This window comes from Hylobates moloch, unplaced genomic scaffold (assembly GCF_009828535.3).
Source record: "Hylobates moloch isolate HMO894 unplaced genomic scaffold, HMol_V3 SCAFFOLD_5, whole genome shotgun sequence".
NCBI classification, from domain to species: domain Eukaryota; kingdom Metazoa; phylum Chordata; class Mammalia; order Primates; family Hylobatidae; genus Hylobates; species Hylobates moloch.
Window position 1 is genome coordinate 561,954 of NW_026652280.1, and position 21,129 is coordinate 583,082.

The following is a 21,129-nucleotide window of genomic DNA, read 5'->3' on the forward strand; positions in this document are numbered from 1 at the left end:
GTGCGTGTGTACACGCCCCTCCACGTGGGACAGAGGACGTGTGTGTGTACACGCCCCTCCACGTGGGACAGGGGATAGAAGTGTGTACACGCCTCTCCACGTGGGACAGAGGACGCATGTCCACCCACCCCTCCAAATAAGGACATGACCTTAACTGGTGCAAGGGGCTACCTGTGGCATTTAAAATCCACTGCGTAAGTACTTTCCATGCACGCAGTAAGAGTGAGCGAGTGCGGCCTTCTCTGCTGTGGGAATGCCCTCAGTGAGTGTGAATACTGACTGCCCATGGCAACTAGGATAACCACCTACCTGCAACAACTGTTCAAGATAACCACCCTGGGTAACCACGTTAACAGTAACAGCCTACGGTCACTACATGATAACCACCGATGGTAGCTACACTAACTACTCACGAGAGCTACCTGCCTGCAACGACCCGCCTAGGATAACCACCCCCGATAACCAACAGTAACAACCTGTTATAACTACACAATAACCATCCCCAATAACCATGCCAACAGTCACCACCTATGATAACTACATAACCACCGATGATAGCTACACTAACTACTCATGATAACTACCTACCTGCAACGACCGCCTAGGATATAATCACCCCGATAACCAGCCAACAGGAACAACCTACACTAACTATGAGATAACCACTGATGTCACTTCTGCCTGTTTCTTCAAATGCTGACACGTGTTACACAGCAAGGCCACCGCAGCTGCTCTGAACAAACCTCCACCCACATCACGTGCTGACAATGTTTTCCTGAGCTACTGTATAAAGGAAATCAACATTCCCGGGTAACCTGGTATAACGCATGGGTGATTTTCAGATACAGTTTCTGTCATTTACATATACAACACAAAAGCCGAAAGAATTCTAAATCATATTTAGCAGACAGATGAAATGAGCAATACCGACTCGCTTACACATGATCAACATGCAAATAAGTTTGCTTTCCTTAGGAAGTTAAACTTCGATCCTTTAAATCCAGTTATTTTCTCAGTAAAATATTTACTCTTAATGCCTTTAAAAAAAGGTAGATGACTTAAGTTCAGTCACATTTTTCTAGCTCTAAGTTAGTTACGACCCTCATGAAGAAGCTACTCTGTTCAAAGTTTAGGAGTGAGAAGTTCTAGTAACAACTTTCCCAGTCACATTTTTCTAGCTCTAAGTTGGTTACGACCCTCATGAAGAAGCTACTCTGTTAAATATTTAGGAGTGAGAAGTTCTAGTAACAACTTTCCCATTACTCAAAGAGTAAAAAGTCCAGCAGCTGTCCAGGCTTCAGGAGGTGTGGCCAGCACCACCTCTGATCCCTGAAATTGCTTTCAGAGGGGCCAGGAGTAGGGCCAGGCACCAGCCTCAGGGTCTCCTCTGGATGTCAAGTGGGGCACACTAACTGCTACTGAGGAGGCAGAGGACAGACAGTTCATACTTAGACCCCCTTCCCCACTACAGCAGGACACTGTCGCCTTCCAGACCATACAACTGAGAAACAGCCACATTATAACTAGACTCCAACTGTCTTCAGCAGGCCTATCCTGGAGATACTGAGAATCACATTAATTTTTTGGTTTCCCAGTGAATATAATCCATGCTGACACTCTACTGTAGCTTATTAAATGTGCAATAGCATTATCTCTAAAAGAACAAAGTACCTAATTTAAAAACTTTATTATTAAAAATCACTGGGCACGGTGGCTCAACGCCTATAATCCCAACACTTTGGGAGGCCGAGGTGGGAGGATCACTTGAGGTCAGGAGTTCGAGACCAGCCTAGCCAATATGGCACAACCCTGTCTCTACTAAAAATATAAAAATTAGCTAGGTGTGGTGGTAGACGCCTGTAGTCCCAGCTACTTGGGAGTCTGAGGCACAAGAATGGCTTGAACCCGGGAGGTGGAGGCTGCAGGATATAGAGATTGTGTCACTGCACTCCAGCCTGAGCAACTGAGCGAGACTCCATCTCAAAAAATAAAAAATAAATACATAATAAAAATAATTTTATTATTAAAAAACGCTAACAACCATCTGAGCCTTCAGCAAGTCATATTCTCTCTGCTGGCGCAGGGTCTCACCTTGATGCTGACAGCTGCTGACTGATCAGAGGGGTGTTTACTGAAGGCTGGGGTGGCTGTGACGATTTCTTGAAATAAGATGACAATGAAGTTTGTCCCATCAATCAACTCTTCCTTTCACAAAAGGTTTCTCTGTAGCATGCAATGCTGTTTGACAGCATTTTACCCACAGAAGAACTGCTTTCAAATCTAGGGGCAATCCTCGTAGACCCTGCCGCTGGTTTATCAACTAAGTTGATGGAATCTTCCAAATCCTTTGTCGTCATTTCAACAACGTTCACAGCAACTTCTCCAGGAGCGGATTCCACTTCAAGAAACTACTTTCTTTGCTCATCCGTAAGAAGCAACTCCTCATCTGTTCAAGTTTCATCCTGAGGTTGCTGCAATTCCGTCATCTTCAGGCTCCACTCCTAATTCTCTCGCTATTTCCACCACACCTGCAGCTCCTTCCTCCACTGAGGTCTTGAAGCCCTGGAAGTCATCCATGAAGGTTAGAATCAACATCTTCCGAACTGAGGGTTGGAATCAACATCTTCCGAACTCCTGGTTGATGCGGATACTCTGACCTCCTCCCATGATCACACGTGTTCCTGGTGGCACTCACAATGTCACAATGGTGAATCCTTTTCAGAAGGATTTTCTGTTCGATTTTCCCAGATTCATCAGAGGAGTCACTCTCTAAGGCAGCTCCAGCCTTAGGAGATGTAGTTTTTTTTTTTTTTTTTTTTTGAGATGGAGTCTCGCTGTCGCCCAGGCTGGAGTGCAGTGGCGCGATCTCGGCTCACTGCAAGTTCTGCCTCCCAAGTCCACGCCATTCTCCTGCCTCAGCCTCCCGAGTAGCTGGGACTACAGGCGCCCGCCACTGCGCCCAGCTAATTTTTTGTGTTTTTAGTAGAGACGGGGTTTCACCGTGGTCTCAATCTCCTGACCTCGTGATCCACCCGCCTCAGCCTCCCAAAGTGCTGGGATTACAGGCGTGAGCCACCGCGCCCGGCCCTTTTTTTTTTTTTTTTTTTTTTTTTGAGACGGAGTCTCGCTCTGTCACCCAGGCTGGAGTGCAGTGGCATGATCTCAGCTTACTGCAAGCTCCGCCTCCCGGGTTCACGCCATTCTCCTGCCTCAGCCTCCCAAGTAGGTGGAACTACAGGCGCTCACCACCTTGCCCGACTAATTTTTTCTATTTTTAGTAGAGACAGGGTTTCACTGTATTAGCCAGGATGGTCTTGATCTCCTGACCTCGTGATCCACCTGCCTCGTCCTCCCAAAGTGCTGGGATTACAGGCGTGAGCCACCACACCCGGCCAGGAGATGTAATTCTTAAATAATAAGACTTGAAGGTCAAAAGCATTTCTTGAGCCCTGGGCTGCAGGGTGGATGTGGTGTCAGCAGGCATGAAAACAACATTCTTCTCCTGTACGTCTCCATCAGAGCTCTTGGGTGACCGTGAGCAGGAATTTTTCTGAAAAGAATCTCTTTCTGAGCAATGGATCTCAAGAGCGGGCTTAGAATGGTCAGTAAACCATGCTGTGAACAGAGGTGCTGTCATCCGGGCTTTGTTGTTCCACGGATGGAGCACAGGCAGAGGAGATTTCGCATCATTCTTAAGGGCCCTGGGATTTTCAGAATGGCGAATGAGCACTGGCTTCAAGTTAAAGTCACCAGCTGCATTAGTTAGTCTCCAATGAGAGAGTCAGCCTGTCCTTTGAAGCCAGGCACTGACTTCTCCTCTCCAGCTACGAAAGTCCTAGACGGCATCTTCTTCCAACAGAAGGCTGTTTTGTCTGCACTGAAAATCTGTTGTTAGTGTGTTTAGTTTCATCAGTGATCTCAGCCAGATCTCCTGGGGACTTGCTGCAGCTTCTCCAGCAGCACCTGCTGCTTCACCTTCACTTTCATGTTACGGAGACGGCTTCTTCCTTCAGCCTCATGAACCAACCTGTGCTGGTTTCCAGCTTTTCTTCTGCAGCTTCCCTCACCCCTCCCAGCCTTCACAGAATTGAAGACAGTTGGGGCCTTGCTCTGGATTAGGCTTTGGCTTAAGGGAATGTTGTGGCTGGTTTGATCTTCTACTCAGACCACTACAACTTTCTCCTTCTCAGCGATAAGGCTGTTTCACTGTCTCATCATTTGTGTGTTCACTGAAGTCGTATTTTTAGTCTGCTTGAAGAACTTTTCCTTTGCATTCACACCTTGGCTGTTTCGCGCAAGAGGCCCAGCTTTGCAGCCTTTCCCGGCTCCTCACTAAGCACAATCACGTCTACCTTTTGATTTAAAGTGAGAGACTGGTGAGTCTTCCTCCCACTTGAACACTTAGAGGTCACTGTAGCGTTACTACTTTGGCCTAATTTCAATACTGTTGTGCCTCAGGGAATAGGGAGGCCTGAGCACCGGGACAGAGACAGGGAATGGCCGGTTGGTGGAGCCGTCAAGACACACACATCTACCCAATACGTTTGCCGTCTTATGTGGGTGTGGTTCGTGGCACCCCAAAACAATGACAACAGTGACCTCAAAGATCACTGACCACAAATCCCTATAGCAGACAGAACACTAATGAAGCAACTATGACAACAGTGACCTCAAAGATCACTGACTACAGCTCCCTGTCACAGCAGAACACTAACGAAGAGCCTGAAGTACATGGGAATTTCCAGAGCGTGGCACAACACCTGAGGGCACACGCTGCTGGAAAATGGCACCTGCAGACGTGCTAGCCCGGTTGCCCCGAGCCTCCTCTCTGTGAACACACAGTATCTGTGTAGCACCATAAAATGAGGTGTGCCTATAAAACCCACTCAATGCCCAACTCCAAAGGCACAATAAAAGCAGGCAACAGCCACAGCAACTCAAGAAGGTTCATGTGTGCAGAATGTATTTTCATAAAGTCCTTACATCCTTCAAAATACCTAGTTTGTCAGAAAATAGGCATTAAAAAAACCTTAGTGAGTAGAGTAATGGGTACGAACGAAGCAATCTGAAAATATCTAGTCACAGTTTATACTGCATAGAAGAATAGACTGCTGTATAAGATGCCATGATACACACAAATGACTAACACAGCCAGAAATAGAAGCTGTTTTGTGGGTGAAGCCTGAATTCCGGCCCTAAAGGAAACTCCCATGCAGCACGGCAGTTACTTGATTCTCTTCATTCTGCAAACAGCATAAAACGTAAGAGTTTGTGCCACCTGGGGGACCTGTGCAGATCACCCTGACCACCTGACTTACTAGGCCAAACTTAACCAAACTTCTTCCAGACGAAGCTTGTCACAAATGTGACTTATGTGTAACTGTCATCAATCTGTCCCGGCTGTTGGTACCACTCCCCGGCATTCAGCAGTGGAGGATGCCCAGCTCTGTGGTGCACCCTCCAGCCTGCCAGGTGTCTGCTATCGAGACCTGCAAGATCCCCAGGAACCTTTAGGGACTGGTAAGGTCAGAACTGATGGGCCTCTGAAATCCCAAATCTAACGCCAGAGTCCACATACTATATGTTTAATAGCAAACATTTAAAAAACAACTCAGTGTTGGTGAGAACCTCCCTGATGGCCACCGTCTAGGCCGACACAAGCCTCTGGACAAACCTCTTGGCACACACAATAAAAGCCTTCGGTCTAGAAATTCAGCTACTCTGGCTCCATCCTGAGGACACAGCTGAGGCGCAGGAAGGGTTTCGTGTGCATTAAACAGGGTTCTGCCCTCACCCTGTGTTTCCCCCTGTATCTCCCCTGGAGAATGCACGTTGGCCACCTCCCACCCAGCCTTTTCCTGCAGCCCAGTTCTCCCAAGCACAAACCCAGGCGTCCACCTGCCCTCGACATCCCAGCGACACAAATGCATCCAACACCAACGTCCTACCCACCAAGACCGCCCCTCTCAGGACACGCCTTGCACCATCCTCACAGGCTCGGAACGCTTCCGCCCTCTCCGGCAGCGTGCCGGGCAGGCACACGAAGGGCTCCCACACAAACGGCAGGAAGTGCGAGACACAGTGGGTGTTGGGATGTCTGTCCAGGGGCCGCGGATGCTCCCCAACAGCCCAGCAGACACACGGCCCACGGCCAGAACTAGCGAGTCTGCTTTCCAAATCCAGGTTGACCTACGGGAAATCATCTAAAAAACAAGATAACACACTTCCGAATCAAAATTCTAGGACCCACAATTCCTGGGAAACTGTCCGTAGGTGCTGGCCGCACTCACTTTATTCGACATCTGCTGACAGTGCTGCTCGGTCGTGTGAATCAACGTCTGGTCCAAGTCGACCATGAGCACCAGCTTCCGGTTTCGATGCAGTCGCTGCTGGTCTTCTCTTCCCAGCTGTTCAGCTTGCTACAATTAAAAAGAAACAAGAAATGACAAAGTCAGTATGTTTGCATTCAAGGTAAAACTCCATTTCATCAAGAAACACGAAACGGTATCAATGCGTTCCTCTCCAGCCCCCGGCACGCCCCATGGCCTGCGCCGTACGGGCCGAGAGCCAGGCCTCGGTCACCAACCTGGTCACGGCAACCTCGCTTGTGACCACAATTTTATAATTCAGTTAAATATGTGAGCCAATGAAAACCGAGGGGGAAGGGAAACTGGTTGTTTCTATAAAAGCTGGATTCAACAGTATGGAGTGCTCAATAAAAGTGAGCTGCAAAATTAATGAAGAAACCAAGTCGGCCGGCTGGGAGAAGGGAGACGCTGGGCAGCCAAAGCTGGGCAGCAGAGACGGGCAAGGGCGATGAGCTCAGAACCTCCCACGCTCAGCCTATTCTTGTGCCTCGAAGAGACCCGGGGACCTGGCGACAGCACATCGGGGTGTCCCTCCACGCGGGGCCCAGAGTGGTGCTCCTAACAAGGGCCCGGCCACCCCGGCATCAGGGGCCCGGCGTGGGACACGGGATGTGACGCGCTAGGATGCACCACGCGACCTTTCTCACTGTAACTGGCCCTCACCCTTCACAACAAAATCCTGGTCCTGCTCAGGGGGGACCTCCTCCCGTGCCTGTCCCCGAAGGGGAAAGCACAGAGGGGCCGGCAGGTGCCGGAGAGATGGGGGTTACTTCCTCCTCCCTTCACCCTCAAACTTGCCAGCTTTGGTTTATGCACACACATTTTACATTGGTTTAAAGTTTGGTAATTCAGAAAACCAAGAATCCTGTATCTGGCATTTTGCTTTTCCCATAAAAAGATAGACTGAAATTGGTGTCCATCATTTAAAAGCACGAATTTACTAAAATCATAACACTGGAAAGTGTTTTACCTATTTACAAAACTGTGCAGCCCTGAAGTCTGTAAGATCACAAACTAGTTTTTCTCGGCTCCCAGAGCATTTTCACCCACGGGGTGAAGCGAGGTCGGGGAGACGGCATTTGCCTCAAGCATAGGAGGTGCCCGGAGCCGCTGACCCACAGTGCCCCAGCAACTCCTGAAATACATAAACGAGGCGTAGACACTCGAAGATAAAAACCCATCTCACTCTTCACTGGGCACATGAACACCTGCCCGTTCTCTCCACCCCACGTACCCCCCATAGGCTCTCCTGTCGGCTACAAGGCAAACACTCCTGGGACCCCCAACCCACCCCTGCGTGTGCCCACTCTCCCGAGCCAGCTTCCCACTGGTACCAGCAGCAGCCACTCCTGGAGCCAACAAGGTGCTGCCACCCACGTCCCCCTGCCCCCGTCCCACCCCTGGCCACCAACTCCTTGCCATTATCTGCCCCAATATACGCTTTGCCCTTCCGGCTCATCCGGCACACGCCTTGGCGGCACGGCTACCTCCCGAGCTCCACAAGCAGCTGTCACATCCCTCCCCAGTTAGGACTTGGCTTGAGGGAACCCAGGCTGAGCCTGGCTGTTCACAGCTGCGGCGGCAGCACCCGGTGTTCCCGACACGCAGGTCATGCAGCCTTGGGGCCCCGAGTCACTTTTGCAGGCAGACTTGTCTGTGGAGAACCAAGGGCAACCGTCCCTGTTTCAGGAAGGCAGCAGTCCCATAAGTCATCCGTGTGATGAGGGGTTGTTTCAGTAACAACGATGACAACCACACATCAGTGCTTCTGTAGCCGCCCTCCTCCTGCAGCCTCCCTCCTCAGAGCACCACGCTTCCCCAACACGCCGCCACTAACGCCCGGCTCACCTCAGAGCTCACCATCAACTCCGGCACGCTGTGCACCATGGACACGGTCGCCGTGGACAGTGGCACCTGCTGCTTCCCGTTCTTACTCTGCAACCTGTGAGTGCAAGGACAGGTTTAGGGCTTTCAGCGGAGTCCCTGTGCACAGATGCACACTGGGCTCTAAGTGACAGGATTCCAGCTGATGTTTTAACAGACACACGCTGCTATCTTAGCACAGAATTTGATTCTGTCGGCAACTGTGGAGACATTCTCCACTGTTTAAAGACAGGAAAACTGGTGGAAACACTGAGCTCATGGCCACACTCACGAACACACAGAGCCACAGTTCTTCATGAACACAAACTGCAAAGTCACACAGAAGCAGAAATAGGCCCTCAACCATGAAAATGCAGAAGAAGTAGCTGCTGCACCTCCCACTTGGCATTAGAGGTAAAGCAGCCCCCAGCATGGCGCACTCGGGGGCCCAGCCAGGCTGCCCTGAGGGAGGGGATGCTCCAGGCACTCAGCGATCTGCGTCTTCACAGTCAGGAGAAAACAGGTCTCAGCCCTCCAGCAACCGCCCCCCCCCCCCACACCTGAGAATGGCATGAGGCTGGGGTGACACAGCAGAGCAGGAAGGACTGCCTCCAAGGAAACCCACTGAGTGTGACTCGCGTGGGGCCCAAGGGAGGCGTCTGCATTTGCCGCTGGGAAACCAACGCCCTCACTGTGCTCCCAACACAGCTTCTCGGACTCCCCAGAGGCCACCACCTCCAGCCCCGGCAGGCAGCGATCTCACTCTTCCGGATACTTACTGGGTGAGGTCTTGGCCACATTCAGCACACAGGCCTTTCATGACAACCGGGTGGCTGCATCCTTCTAACCTCACCAGAACCGCTCTACGAAACACAAAGGGAAGAACACTTTAAAATCTCTTGGTTTATCAAAAGAGCCCCCAAATAAGAATCTTAAAATCTAAGTTTTTATACCAATTCTACACTAACTCTTGCATAACTTTGTAGGCAGGTGACATCACCCCTTGAGGGCATTTCTTTGTCTATAAAATGAAAGGAATTTCCACCTATGGGTTTCTCTCACGAAAAATGACACGCCACCACATCTCACCACCCCCATGGCCACCCGTGAACAGCTGAAAAAACTAAAGATGTCTGGTCCAAAGACGAGACCTGGGGATGACATAAAGTCGTCTCAAAATACACTATATATATGTGATCCTCTGACATTTCTGACAGAGAATTTATAAAATCTAAAACTTTCATATCATTCCCAGTCTAGAGAGAGGCTGATGCAACTACATTTTCCTGACAAAACTACTGTAACATTCGTTTTATATAAACACAAACTGTTTTATTTGTCCAAACAGTGGTCATCTGGCAGAAGCCATAGAAGAAGTGCTGAAATCTGAAGGCTACGAGACCAGAGGCCGCCCAGCACTCAGCGCCCACCCCTAGGTGCCTGCAGCTCCCACACTCCCACGCCAGCGGGCTGCTCTGACCACCCCACCCCGTGGACACGAGGCTGCCCGGCACTCAGTGTCCCTAGGAGTTCGCAACCCCCACACTCCCGTCCTAGCCAGGCTGCTCTGACCACCCTGCCCCGCAGACACGAGGCCGCCCAGCACTCAGCATCCAGCCCTAGGTGCTCACAGCCCCCACACTCCTGTCCCAGCCGGGCTGCTCCGACCACCCCACCCATGGACATGAGGCTGCTCAGCACTCAGCACCCCTCCCCCCAGGTACTCGCAGCCCCCACACCCCCCTCCCGGCTGGGTTGCTCCGACCACTGTGCCCCGTGGACATGAGACAGCCACCCAAGCTGCATCTGTTAATGGGACCTTTCCAGGCGGGATGCCCCATGGCCCACCGAGACCCCCAGCTATGTCATCGAAAGGGCACGACGATCAGGGCACAGGCGGAAACAAGGCAGAGCCACATCCTCCATGCCCACTGTGCCACGGCAGGCTGTGCTGGGAGACTGGGAGGGGCAGGTCTGCAGCCTGCATCCTGCAGGGAGACTGGGAGGGGCGGGTCTGCAGCCTGCAACCTGCAGGGAGACTGGGAGGGGCGGGTCTACAGCCTGCATCCTGCAGGGAGACTGGGAGGGGCGGGTCTGCAGCCTGGAGGGGAGTGGAGGGGAGTTCTTCCTGCGGAGGAGGATGGGCGTGTGCAGATCATCCTGGAGGAGGAACCGTGCTGAGGAGACACGGTGCGGGGCTCTGAGCCCTCGGGGATGGAGTGGGCTGCCAGTGACTATCAAGAACCTGAGCTGCTCTGGGTCCTGGGCCTGAAACCCTAATCCTGACCCTGTGCGTACACAGTGCATATGCAACATAAATGGATTCCGCGTTTCGACTCAGTTCCCATCCTCAAGACATCTCGTCATGTATATATGCAAATATTCCAAAATCCAAAAAAATCCAGAAATCCAAAACACTTCTGTTTCCAAGCAGTTTGGATAAGGGAGACTCAACCTGTATCAGGTTTTTTTTCTTAAACCAGACAACAAAATAGTGACACCTTATTTGAAAAGGTGTGTTAAACTTTCTAAGGTGACAAGTATGATTTCTTTAATCTTATCAAAATACTTTACAATGAATGATTAGAGTTCTGCCCTAAAATGCCCCAGTGAGCAGACTTAACCTAAAAAACCCAACCTCTGAAAAAAAAAAAAAAAAAAAGTGAATGCACAAACCCCACACTGGACCATCCTCCCTCCCGGTCACCACACCTGGTCAAAGACACTGCCAGGCTTCACAGGCCTCAGGGACACCTGCTCCCTGCTTGCTGAGGCCACAGGGCCATCCCCGCCCAGGAGTCTGTGTCCCCATCGCCATCACACGTGGGGCCTCCACATCCAGGCTCCTCCCTGATGCCTGGCAGCCCCCAACTCCCCGGCTGAGCTGTTTTCGTCCACCCACAGGGCTCTGCAGCCCCACTACCAACACCCAAACCCAGTCCTCCCAATGGCCGCACGGCCTTCCCCCAGGCACTGCTCCCCCAGTCCTGGCAGCAACCCCACTTGGGAGCCCCAGTCCCTCTAACAGGCGTTCCTGGTCTCCAGCTGACATCATTTTGCAACCAGCCTTCTGCAAGGAAACTCTGCACAGCTCCTGCCCCACGCAGAACACCAGCTCACGGCAGGCTCCTCGCTCTACCCTCTGCCCCACGCAGGACACCAGCTCACGGCGGGCTCCTTGCTGTACCCCCTACAAGGGGAAGAGAGAGAAAGGAATCCTCAAATATGAACTAGGAGGATTTTGCTAATCTCTCCCAAACATGTTAACATGAAGAAAGATCTATGGTGTCTCTAGCTTAACCAATAAACAGGTTTTTTTTTGTAAAATTGAGAAGTTGCTTCTGAAATTCATATGAAAATTCAGGAAACCTAGAATCTCAATTTTCAAAAATAACAGAGAACTTTTACTACCTGACTTCAGAACTTATCAAGCTTTCATCATAAACGCACGGAACAGAGGAGTCCAGAAAGACTCAAAGGCATGACCGATGACGGATGACCCACCAAGGTGCCCAGAAAACTCCACGGGGGGGGGGGGGGGGGGGGGCACCTTCCAGCCAGTGGGGCTTCACACAAATGGATCAACGGCTGCCAGACGTCTGCAAAGTGTGTTCTGCAAAGTTTTCTCCACTGTTCCCCACCCCAAGTCCACCCTGGGAGTTGTCCACTCTTCCCCACCCCAAGTCCACTCTGGGAGCCATCCACTCTTCCCCACCCCAAGTCCACCCTGGGAGCCATCCACCGTTCCCCAGCCCGAGTCCACCATGGGAGCCGTCCACTCTTCCCCAGCCCGAGTCCACCCTGGGAGCCGTCCACTCTTCGCCACCCCGAGTCCACCCTGGGAGCTGTCCACTCTTCGCCACCCCGAGTCCACCCTGGGAGCCGTCCACTCTTCCCCAGCCTGAGTCCACCCTGGGAGCCGTCCACTCTTCCCCAGCCTGAGTCCACCCTGGGAGCTGTCCACTCTTCCCCAGCCCTAGTCCTGCCTGGGAAGCTTTGTGACCCCTCGCGCAGTGACACTAGGCTGCCACAAAGGACGGGGGCCTCCTGCTCCAAGGAAGTGCTGGTAGCAAGACCAGGTGCCACCTGCCTTCCCCAGCACACAGGTCTAACAGCAAGTGTAAGCTGGCCCTGCTTCCCACAAACAGCCTCCCTCGGGCCATCAGCGCAGGCTGAGGTCTGAAGAAAGTTGACTATAAGCTGAGTCAACTGCCTGCTGTCACCAACAGTGTAATACGAGTCAGACAAGAGGGACTGCAAGACGGAGGTGCCACAGGCAGATGACGACAGCAGATGCCTAGTTCTACATGAGGAAGGAAACGTCTTAGAACAGTGTCACAGCAGCTGTAACAGCTGGGTCTTGACAGACGAGGAGGAAGCAGGTGAGGGCTGGAAATGACAACCATGCAAGGTCCCGGTGGCAGAGCCAAGGCTGGCTCCTGACGCCAAGGGCACCTGCGCCCAGTGCACGTGGGCAGCACTCCCCAGGCTTCCAGCAACGTGGACCAAACACGGGCCTTCGTAGAAAATCATTCGCATATTAGCCATGTCAGAGAGTCACGTAATTTTCTGTACTGCGGTTGAAAGGTTCTGCCTGTCTTATTCTAGTGCAGGCTCTGCTCCCCCAGGACGCCTGTAGTGGCTGGAGACACTCCTGGATATCACACCTGGAGGCAGGGAAGCTGCTCAGCATCCCACAGCATGCGGGATGCTCCCAGCCAGGCCATCTGGCTCAGAATGTCTGTGTGTGCAAAGGCCGGGAAACCCACGTGCAGACAGGGAGCAGAGAGCAATGTCTTTTCTCAATACGAGACATTTCTACACTGTCTTCGCAGACGCTGACACAAAACAGGGGTGAAAAGCCCTGAATGCTCTCATTCCAGCCTCCACGCTCCAGCTCCAGGCAGAGAAACGTCTCCACACCTTAAAACGGGGAGTGACACGCTGTGGATTCTTTAATGCGGATACACAAACGTAAAAACACCCAACCAAACAGCTCAGCCCAAAAATGTCCAATCAGTCACCAATAAATGTTTTTTGGTTTGTCCTAAAGAAAATCCATGAGAAAGCCATGACATGCAATTTCTAAACAAGTTATTTTCCTCAAAATACACAAGTATAGTAAGTACCAAACTCTGTGGGGTTCTGGGCTCTCAGCTCTCTCAGGGGAGGTCTGAGGGCCTGGGTACATCAGAGAGGGCTACGGGCTGGGCCTGGACCACGGACGTCATCATCTCTGAGCATCTGCACCAGGTGGGTCCAAACTTGTCCCTTCCTTCTACAGATCAGGAGGGCTCCAGGGTCTTCCCTAAGTTCCAACATTCTGAGTGTAGAAATGTATTTAGAGGGAAGAGTATATTTTTTGGACCTACACCTTGGGTTTCTAAATGTCATTCTCCACTAAGAGGAAGCACGACTTGTTGGAGAATGGCTGATTCCAGGATTGTGGCCAGGAGAGCAGCAGCCTAGAATCTGTTATGCACACAAGGCGGCAGGGCTCCAAGACTCAGCTGCCGGGAACCAGCACCACGGGGATCCCGCCGGCCACAGCCGGGATAAGTTGTGTGTCAAGGCAAATAATAACAATAACAGATTATAAGCCATTAAGTAAAATAAGAAACCATAAGCCTACACTGCTAAATAGACATGTTAATTATTTGTTCTTTTTTTTTTTTTTTGAGACTGAGTCTCTCTCTGTCACCTAGTTTGCAGTGCAGTGGTGTGATCTCAGCTCACTGCAACCTCTGCCTCTGGGGTTCAAGTGATTCTCTTGCCTCCGCCTCCTGAGTAGCTGGGACTGCAGGCGCACACCATCATGCCTATTTTTGTATTTTTAGTAGAGATGGAGTTTCACCATATTGGCCAGGCTGGTCTCGAATTCCTGACTTCAGGTGATCTGTTCACCTTGGCCTCCCAAAATGCTGGGATTACAGGCACGAGCCACTATGCTCGGCCTTATTTGTTCTTATGGCAGAAAGTCAACCAAAAAACGGAGAAGAAAGGCTGGAATTGAGAACACCACCGCTGGAGTATCATCCTAGAAATGAAGCGATTCAAGCAGGAATCACTGACAAGATACCCAAAACGGTGGGTCAGCTTGGTGAGAAGGTATTTATGTAGTAACAAAGTATCTCTTTCAAGATACTGAATTACAGCAGGAAAAGGAGTAACTTTTTGCAACAGACACCACCTTCATCAAGCGCAGGCTCTGGGACAGTCTCACCGGAGTGCACAGCTGCGATCTAACTGAGGGATGTCCTACAAAACCAGTCAATGATACTGAAAGAAAGACGGAGGAGCAGACTCTTGAGGGTGTAGCCAGCGACGCCACGTGGGGTCTAGGGTTTGTTTTTGTTACAAAGGGCTTTATTAGGACTGTGGGGAAATCTGCAGAGCAGGAAACAGCACTGCCTGGACGTTCATTTCTGATTTTGGTAACTGCACACCAATTATGTAAGAGAACATCTTTGTTTTCAGGAAACTCAAGTATTTAGGGGTGAAGTGACATCACACCTGCAACTAACTCTCCCACTCCAAAAAATGTGCGTGTGCATGGGGGGAAGATAAGCAAACTCAGCAAAGCATTAACATCTGCGGAATCTGGGGTGAAGCTAGTGTGAGAATTCTGTGCACTGTTCTTGCAACTTTGAAGTCAAAAATTATGCCCCAAAAGAGCCCGAGTGGCCGGGTGTGGTGGCTCATGCCTGTAATCCCAGCACTTAGGGAGGCTGAGGCAGGATCACCTGAGGTCAGGAGTTCGAGACCAGCCTGGCCAACATGGTGAAACCGTCTCTACTAAAAATACAAAAATTAGCCGAGTGTGGCCGGGCGCAGTGGCTCATGCCTGTAATCCCAGCACTTTAGGCGGCCGAGGCAGGTAGATCACCTGAGGTCAGGAGTTCGAGATGAGCCTGGCCAACATGGTGAAACCCTGCCTCTACTAAAAATACAAAAATTAGCTGGGCGCGGTGGCTCACGCCTGTAATCCCAACACTTCAGGAGGCCGAGGCAGGTGGATCACCTGAGGTCAGGAGTTCGAGACCAGTCTGGCCAACATGGTGAAACCCTGTCTCTACTAAAAATACAATAATTAGCTGGGCATGGTGGCAGGCGCCTGTAATCCCAGCTACTCAGGAGGCCGAGACAGGAGAATCGCTTGAACCCGGGAGGTGGAGGTTGCAGTGAGCTGAGATTGCACCGCTGCACTCCAGCCTGGGTGACAAGAGTTAAACTTCATCTCAAAACAAAAAACAAACAGCTTCAAAGGAACAAGTGTTGTTGTCTTGTCTCCAGTGCAGCCACAGGGGTGGGAGCCCCAGGCTCGAGTCCAGTGCAGTGCAGTCGTCAGCTGTGGCTCACGCTCTGCACCTGGTTCAGTCGCCCAGAGCCCAGACGCAGCCATTCTGGAGAACATGCACAGGTGGGGCTCTGGCAGCGGTTACTGAAAACGTGGCTGTAAAGCACAACGTCTGAGGAATGTGAAGAAGGAGCAAGGGCAGCGCAGCCTGATTCCCAACACTGCACACATCCACACAGCACCGCGGCTGGAAAGCTTCAACACTGCCACTGTGGTCTAGAGCGAGTCATCCAACAAAACCAGTTCCCAACACGCCTCAAAACCACGTGCACCACACCATTCAGACTCTACTTCCCTCTCTGCTGGGTAAACAGACCTGCAAGGAAAGTCCTTGCCTCAGAACCTCAACAGACCCCAGGGAGCCATGGTATCGAATGCTTCCAGCCTGAAAACACTTTAACCCCCTGGTGGTATGCTCAGGACAAAAAGCCAACTGCTCCGGTGCAGGCCTCCTCACCAGGACCCTCACACCCCGTAAGGGGCACCACAGAAAAACCAGGACTAGAGACCACGAGGCGCCTGCACCGTCCTCCTCACCAGGACCCTCACACCCCGTAAGGGGCAAGGCAGGTCCAAACTTCTTGGAACCTCAGTTTCTTTCCGATAGAGTGAGGAGGTTCCTCTGCCAGATAGGATGAAGCCTGACAAAAACATACAATCTTATTAAAGATCAAAACGACAATCTAGTGACTATTGTAACTTCACCCAAATGCAGTATTTTTAAGTTCCCAGAATGGTTCTTTGTCTAAAAATAACCACTGATGTGGTCAGGATTAATATTGCTGGTGACAACAACGCAGGCAACGAGGGCACGGACCCACCCTGCCTGGCTGGTGCTGGTGCTTTTCACAGGTTCACTCACACCTGCTATTTACAGAGGGAGGTTTTATGGGGCCACAGGTTCCATTACCTCTCTCCGCAGTGCTCTGCCTCAGTAACCAACACCAAGCTACACAAGGCTCACTCACACATACCCACGTGGGATTCTTCTTTCTTTGTTAAAATTCCGTGCTATAAAGAACTGTTTAACTGACGTTCTAATCTACGCCCTGGATTAGCGCACACTCTGCTCCTCGGCACTGTGAGTGTGCTGGCTGCATGTGTACAAGCAACACCCACACCTCTCACAGTCTCAGCTAAACAAGTTACTGTCAAGCAGCCGGCGGCCAGTGGAGTCAAGAGCCACCTTCACTAAGGTGATGGCACACGAGAGAACGCTTGAGCTCAGCACACTCAGGCCGCCACTGTCTGCTCTCTGCAAGCTCCAGTTTAGCAGATTTAATGCTATGTTTTCAAAGATACTTCCCGTTATTCCTGAAAAATAAGTATTTTTATAAGCCCTGTGAAAGGATCAAGATAAAGGAACAGTAATGGGTAGGCACCCCCCAGTCCCAAAACCGTCCCGGGCCAGAAGCTAATTCACAACGCCCGCAGGGTGAACACAGCGACCAAGCCTCAAGACAGACAGGCTGTCCTCCCCGTGTATTCCACACCTTGTCAGCAATGTCCTCAACAACACCCTCGGGAAATCTGATTTCCCAAATCTTTCTCCAAAGGCCCCTCACCAAGGAGCCACCAGGGCACGCAGGCACCCAATAAGCCCTTGGGGGACCAAAACTGTGTGGCCACATCACGGGCTTCACTCAAGCCAGAATTCCAACGTCAGATCGCCTGCGCATTCCTCAGGCAGCCGCCATGAAATCCCGTTTCTGACACCTGAGTTTCTGATCCGTCAGCTGGGCAGGACCTGCTCTCTCTCACCAAAAGCCACAGGGTTCCATTGGCGCTGGGAGGTCCGTGTTAAAAGGGGGAGACTCTTTCCAGCACAAACCCAGGAGCAGATTCCGCACCTCCCCTGCCCTCACACGCAGATGAGCTGAAGCCAGGGTTGGAGCGTCCACAAAAGCAGTTGTGGATTCTGCCCATGCTTGTCTACACAAGTGCGTGTTATTTGCATAATCTGAAAGGGGTACTCTAAGGGTCAGTACACGATAATCAGTCTACAAACGTTTAAAGCAAACTTCAACCAAATGCTTGCTCTCCCAGAGAAAGATCTCAGGAACCTGGAACTTCAAGAAAACTTTTAGAGGTGGTCAAGATAAGTCAATTCTAAAACAGCCCATGTGCAATTCTGGGAACTTGCTTAGTAAAAGTCAAACACTTGGGCTGGTGAGCAGAGTCACTGACCGTTTAAGGCAGTTCCTCTTCCCTGATGTCTTCACCTTCCAGCCTCCAAGTGGTGTGACACCACAGAAGAGAACTGCGGGGCTGTTGCTGGAAATGACCACAGCAGCAATCAGAGAAAAAAAGAAAAACACAGGAAAAACCTTTTAAGTGAAAGTACTGTGACTCAGGCTCTCTGCAGGAAGGGAGATGCTCTTCACCAACCGACGTCCCAGAGGCGTCGCAGGGATGAGAACTAAACTCACGCCCATCACCTTCCAACATCAGGATGGAATTATGCCCAATATTCTCTACTTCATCACAAAGTGGCACAATCTATTACGGAAAGACTTCCATAGATAGTCAGTCCCTCAGTCTCACGAGGGATGGGCTGCAGGACTCCTTCAGATACCAAATCCCGCATCCCCAGATACTCAGGTCCTGCAGTCAGCCTGGAGAACCCACGGATCCAGAAAGTCAGCCCTCTGTATAAACAGGCTGGGCTCCACACCCAGCAAACAGTGTCAGGCGTGGAACCCACGGATGCGGAGGGCAGACGATTTACTGAAAAACATCTACATAAAGGTGGCCCTCGCAGACCAAAGCAAGTTGTTCGAGGATCAGCTGCAAACTGTGTATAAAGAGCTGCTGAGCTAGAACTCAACATCCTGGAGAAATCCTTCACTGTTGGGCTTTAAGCAAAAGCTGCGGGGATTTCTACCTGCAACTCCCTACGGAGAGACGTCGGCAAAGCCACCCCAAGTCCACGCTGCAGGGCGCTACTCCCATCACAGGGGTGCTGCCAGAGAAACGCACTTGTAACCCACCCTGTTCACAAAATCTGTCAACAAGTGACTGAATCTCGTAATTTTCAGCTGTGTCCCACAAAGGTGCAGCAGGCATTCTGGGGAGGCCAACACATACCGGCTCCCAACGACAGCCCCCCAGAGCCAGGGCAGCGTCATCCGGACCGCGCGGAGCCGACCGTCAGCAGCATGGACTCCTGCTGCAAATGCACCTCCCGAACTCAGCCAACTAATGCAACTGCGAGGCAGGAACCTGATTCCAAACAGACGGCCAGAACTGCCGGGGCGCGTGCACACAGGGCTTTAGACTAAAGCCTTTCCAGTCGCTCCTTCCTGGACATACGGCATCCACGCCCACTGCACGGGCAGGAACACCTCCGGAAATGCTGACGTCACACCACCACCACCACACTCCCAGAACGCTCATAAAACCCCTGTACACAAACCCACAGGAGTACACGGAAATGGGGAAGGAGGCACCTCAAATTCCAGGCAGCACCATCTGTGGCTTTCTCGAAGGCAGGGATTTACCTGCCGCCCATGGACCGGAGGCAGAGAGACGAGCCTCCTGGAACCGGAGGAACACCTGGTGCTACACAGACGCTCCATCTGAGGAGAAATGATATCACTCAGTGTCTCAAAGGGCCCTGTGAGGTACCCCAAGATCTCAAACAGCACCTCCCTGTAAACACTACTGACTGCTGGGAACCTGTCATCAAGCTCATGACCTGGCTGACTGATGTACTGGGTTGGTTTCATTCACTAGACTGACTGAACACGGAATTTCAATACTAACTAGCCACATAACCAAGTTACCTGTCTAGGCCAAAGTGGCCCTTTCTGTACAATCAGAAGAATAGAATGAAACATCAGTAGGGCTCTTCCATCCTGGGGTTTTCTGTCCAAGGAATGCACCAGCATTGGGGTCTGCCTCCACAATCCTCCCAGGTATGGCCAGTGCCCGCTGAGGAAGCCGTGCAGGCATTTTCTGGGAGGCAAGGCCCTGAACCTCCCAGCCCCACCCACCAGCACATAGGGGGCAGGAATGAGTGCCCGTGCCAAGGGTCAAGGACCCAGGCTCCGTCTCCAAACGAAGTGGAATCAGGACGTTTTGGGGCTGATGGGAAGACTCCTGTCCCAGTCCTCACTCCTGCGGAACCAGATGCAGAACAGATCCTCAACAAACACAGGGTCAGGGCAAGCCACAGGGACGAGGAGCGGCGGCTGCGGAGGAGGAAGACGGTGGCATCCCCGGAAGGAGCGGCACCATTCCCAGAGGGGGCTCACGCCCGGCCCACTGCAGGCTGGAGTGTCCACCTCTCCCTGCAGTTTCTGTTCTCACAATCAAAACTACCAAAGCCAGGCGCACACGCGTGCCCACGTGCCCGCCCATCCCAGAACACAAGGGTAGATTCAGACATGGCTGGACACTTCGGTGTTACGGAACATATCCCCTTCTGGGGTCAGAGCACAGTTACTGAGAGCTGTGGAGTCTGTCACACGCCCACGTCACCCTCAAGCAGCCTGCGACAATGCCCACTGTGGTCAACCACGGGGCCACTGCCTTCGCTGCAGGCCTGGGTTCCGCCCGTTCCTTAGCCACGAAACAGAACTGCACCAGGTTTTACAACTGCGTTTCACAAAGTTTACAAAAATTTAAAGATGTGCACACACCCAACGTTTATATTTCAATAACAGGTCTGGAGCCTGCCTGATGACTCTTGTGCTCACAGCCACCCGTGAGTTTTCCTAAGTCACAAAGGTGGAGCTAAAGGAAGGGGCGGGGACTATCACTGCAGAAAGAAAGAAACAAACACCATCGCTTTCCCAAACAGTAACTTCGTGTCGCCACGCAGGACCCTTCCCTTTTATCTCAAAATGCTCCCCGCTGGTAAAACCACAGGTGGTGACTACACAGTTTTAGGGGAGAAGGGCAGTACCTGCGTCCCGCTTTATCGCCCCCTCCCCAGGGGCGCCCCTTGCCCACCGCGGACGCAGCAGCCCGGGCGGTCCCCCAGGATCCCTCCCCGGAGCCGCCCGCCCTCGGCACCCCCCCGCCGGCCCAGCGCACTCACCCTGGGGCGACCATCTGGCCCGGCTGCGCGCACAGCTCCCGCACCACACCCGCGCGCTCCGACCTCAGCCTGCGTTCCGGCCGCGCGGGGCGCACGCAGCCCCCGGAGGCTGCACGGGACTGAGAGGCCCCGGCGGGCTGCGCGGAGGCGGCGGCCTCGAAAACGGCCAGCACCGAGCCGATGCGCACGGCCGCGCCCGCCGCCACCCTCCACTCCAGCAGGCGCAGCGGCGTGGGCCCCGGGCAGCGCACTTCGGCCACAGCCGCCGTCGGGGCGCCCTCGACGGGAACGCGACTCGCGGCCGGCACCTCCATCGCGGACGGAGGGCGGGCGGGCGGTCGTTATGGGGCCTGCACTGCGCTCAGAGCGCAGCGCCCACCGCGGCGGCACGACCCAGGCGGCGACGCTGCAGCTCCTCTCAGTACCGGCTTCCACCCGCCGCCTGGCCCGCGCCGACTTCCTGGAGGGTGCGTGACGTCACGGCAAGGGCGCCGCGT

At 52.4% G+C, this 21,129-nt stretch overlaps 1 protein-coding gene and 1 long non-coding RNA gene across 4 annotated transcripts in view; one reads left to right on the forward strand and one right to left on the reverse strand.

Moving 5' to 3' along the window:
* CTDP1 (CTD phosphatase subunit 1) overlaps positions 1 to 21,081 on the reverse strand; it is a 66,669-nt gene extending 45,588 nt beyond the window's left edge. For all 3 annotated transcript variants that reach the window (XM_032152020.2, XM_032152019.2, XM_032152021.2), the window contains exons 1-4: positions 20,633 to 21,081; positions 9,011 to 9,094; positions 8,217 to 8,310; positions 6,291 to 6,419 (exon numbers count right to left, since the gene is read on the reverse strand). In XM_032152020.2, the coding sequence (XP_032007911.1) occupies positions 6,291 to 6,419; positions 8,217 to 8,310; positions 9,011 to 9,094; positions 20,633 to 20,946 (621 nt within the window). In that variant the 5' untranslated portion in view covers positions 20,947 to 21,081. The remainder of the gene's footprint in view (positions 1 to 6,290; positions 6,420 to 8,216; positions 8,311 to 9,010; positions 9,095 to 20,632) is intronic.
* On the forward strand, positions 11,727 to 13,239 carry LOC131383425 (uncharacterized). The gene is made up of 3 exons (XR_009213432.1): positions 11,727 to 11,739; positions 12,461 to 12,613; positions 13,067 to 13,239. It is a non-coding gene; the product is annotated as an uncharacterized LOC131383425 (long non-coding RNA).
* Positions 21,082 to 21,129: the final 48 nt, after the last annotated feature.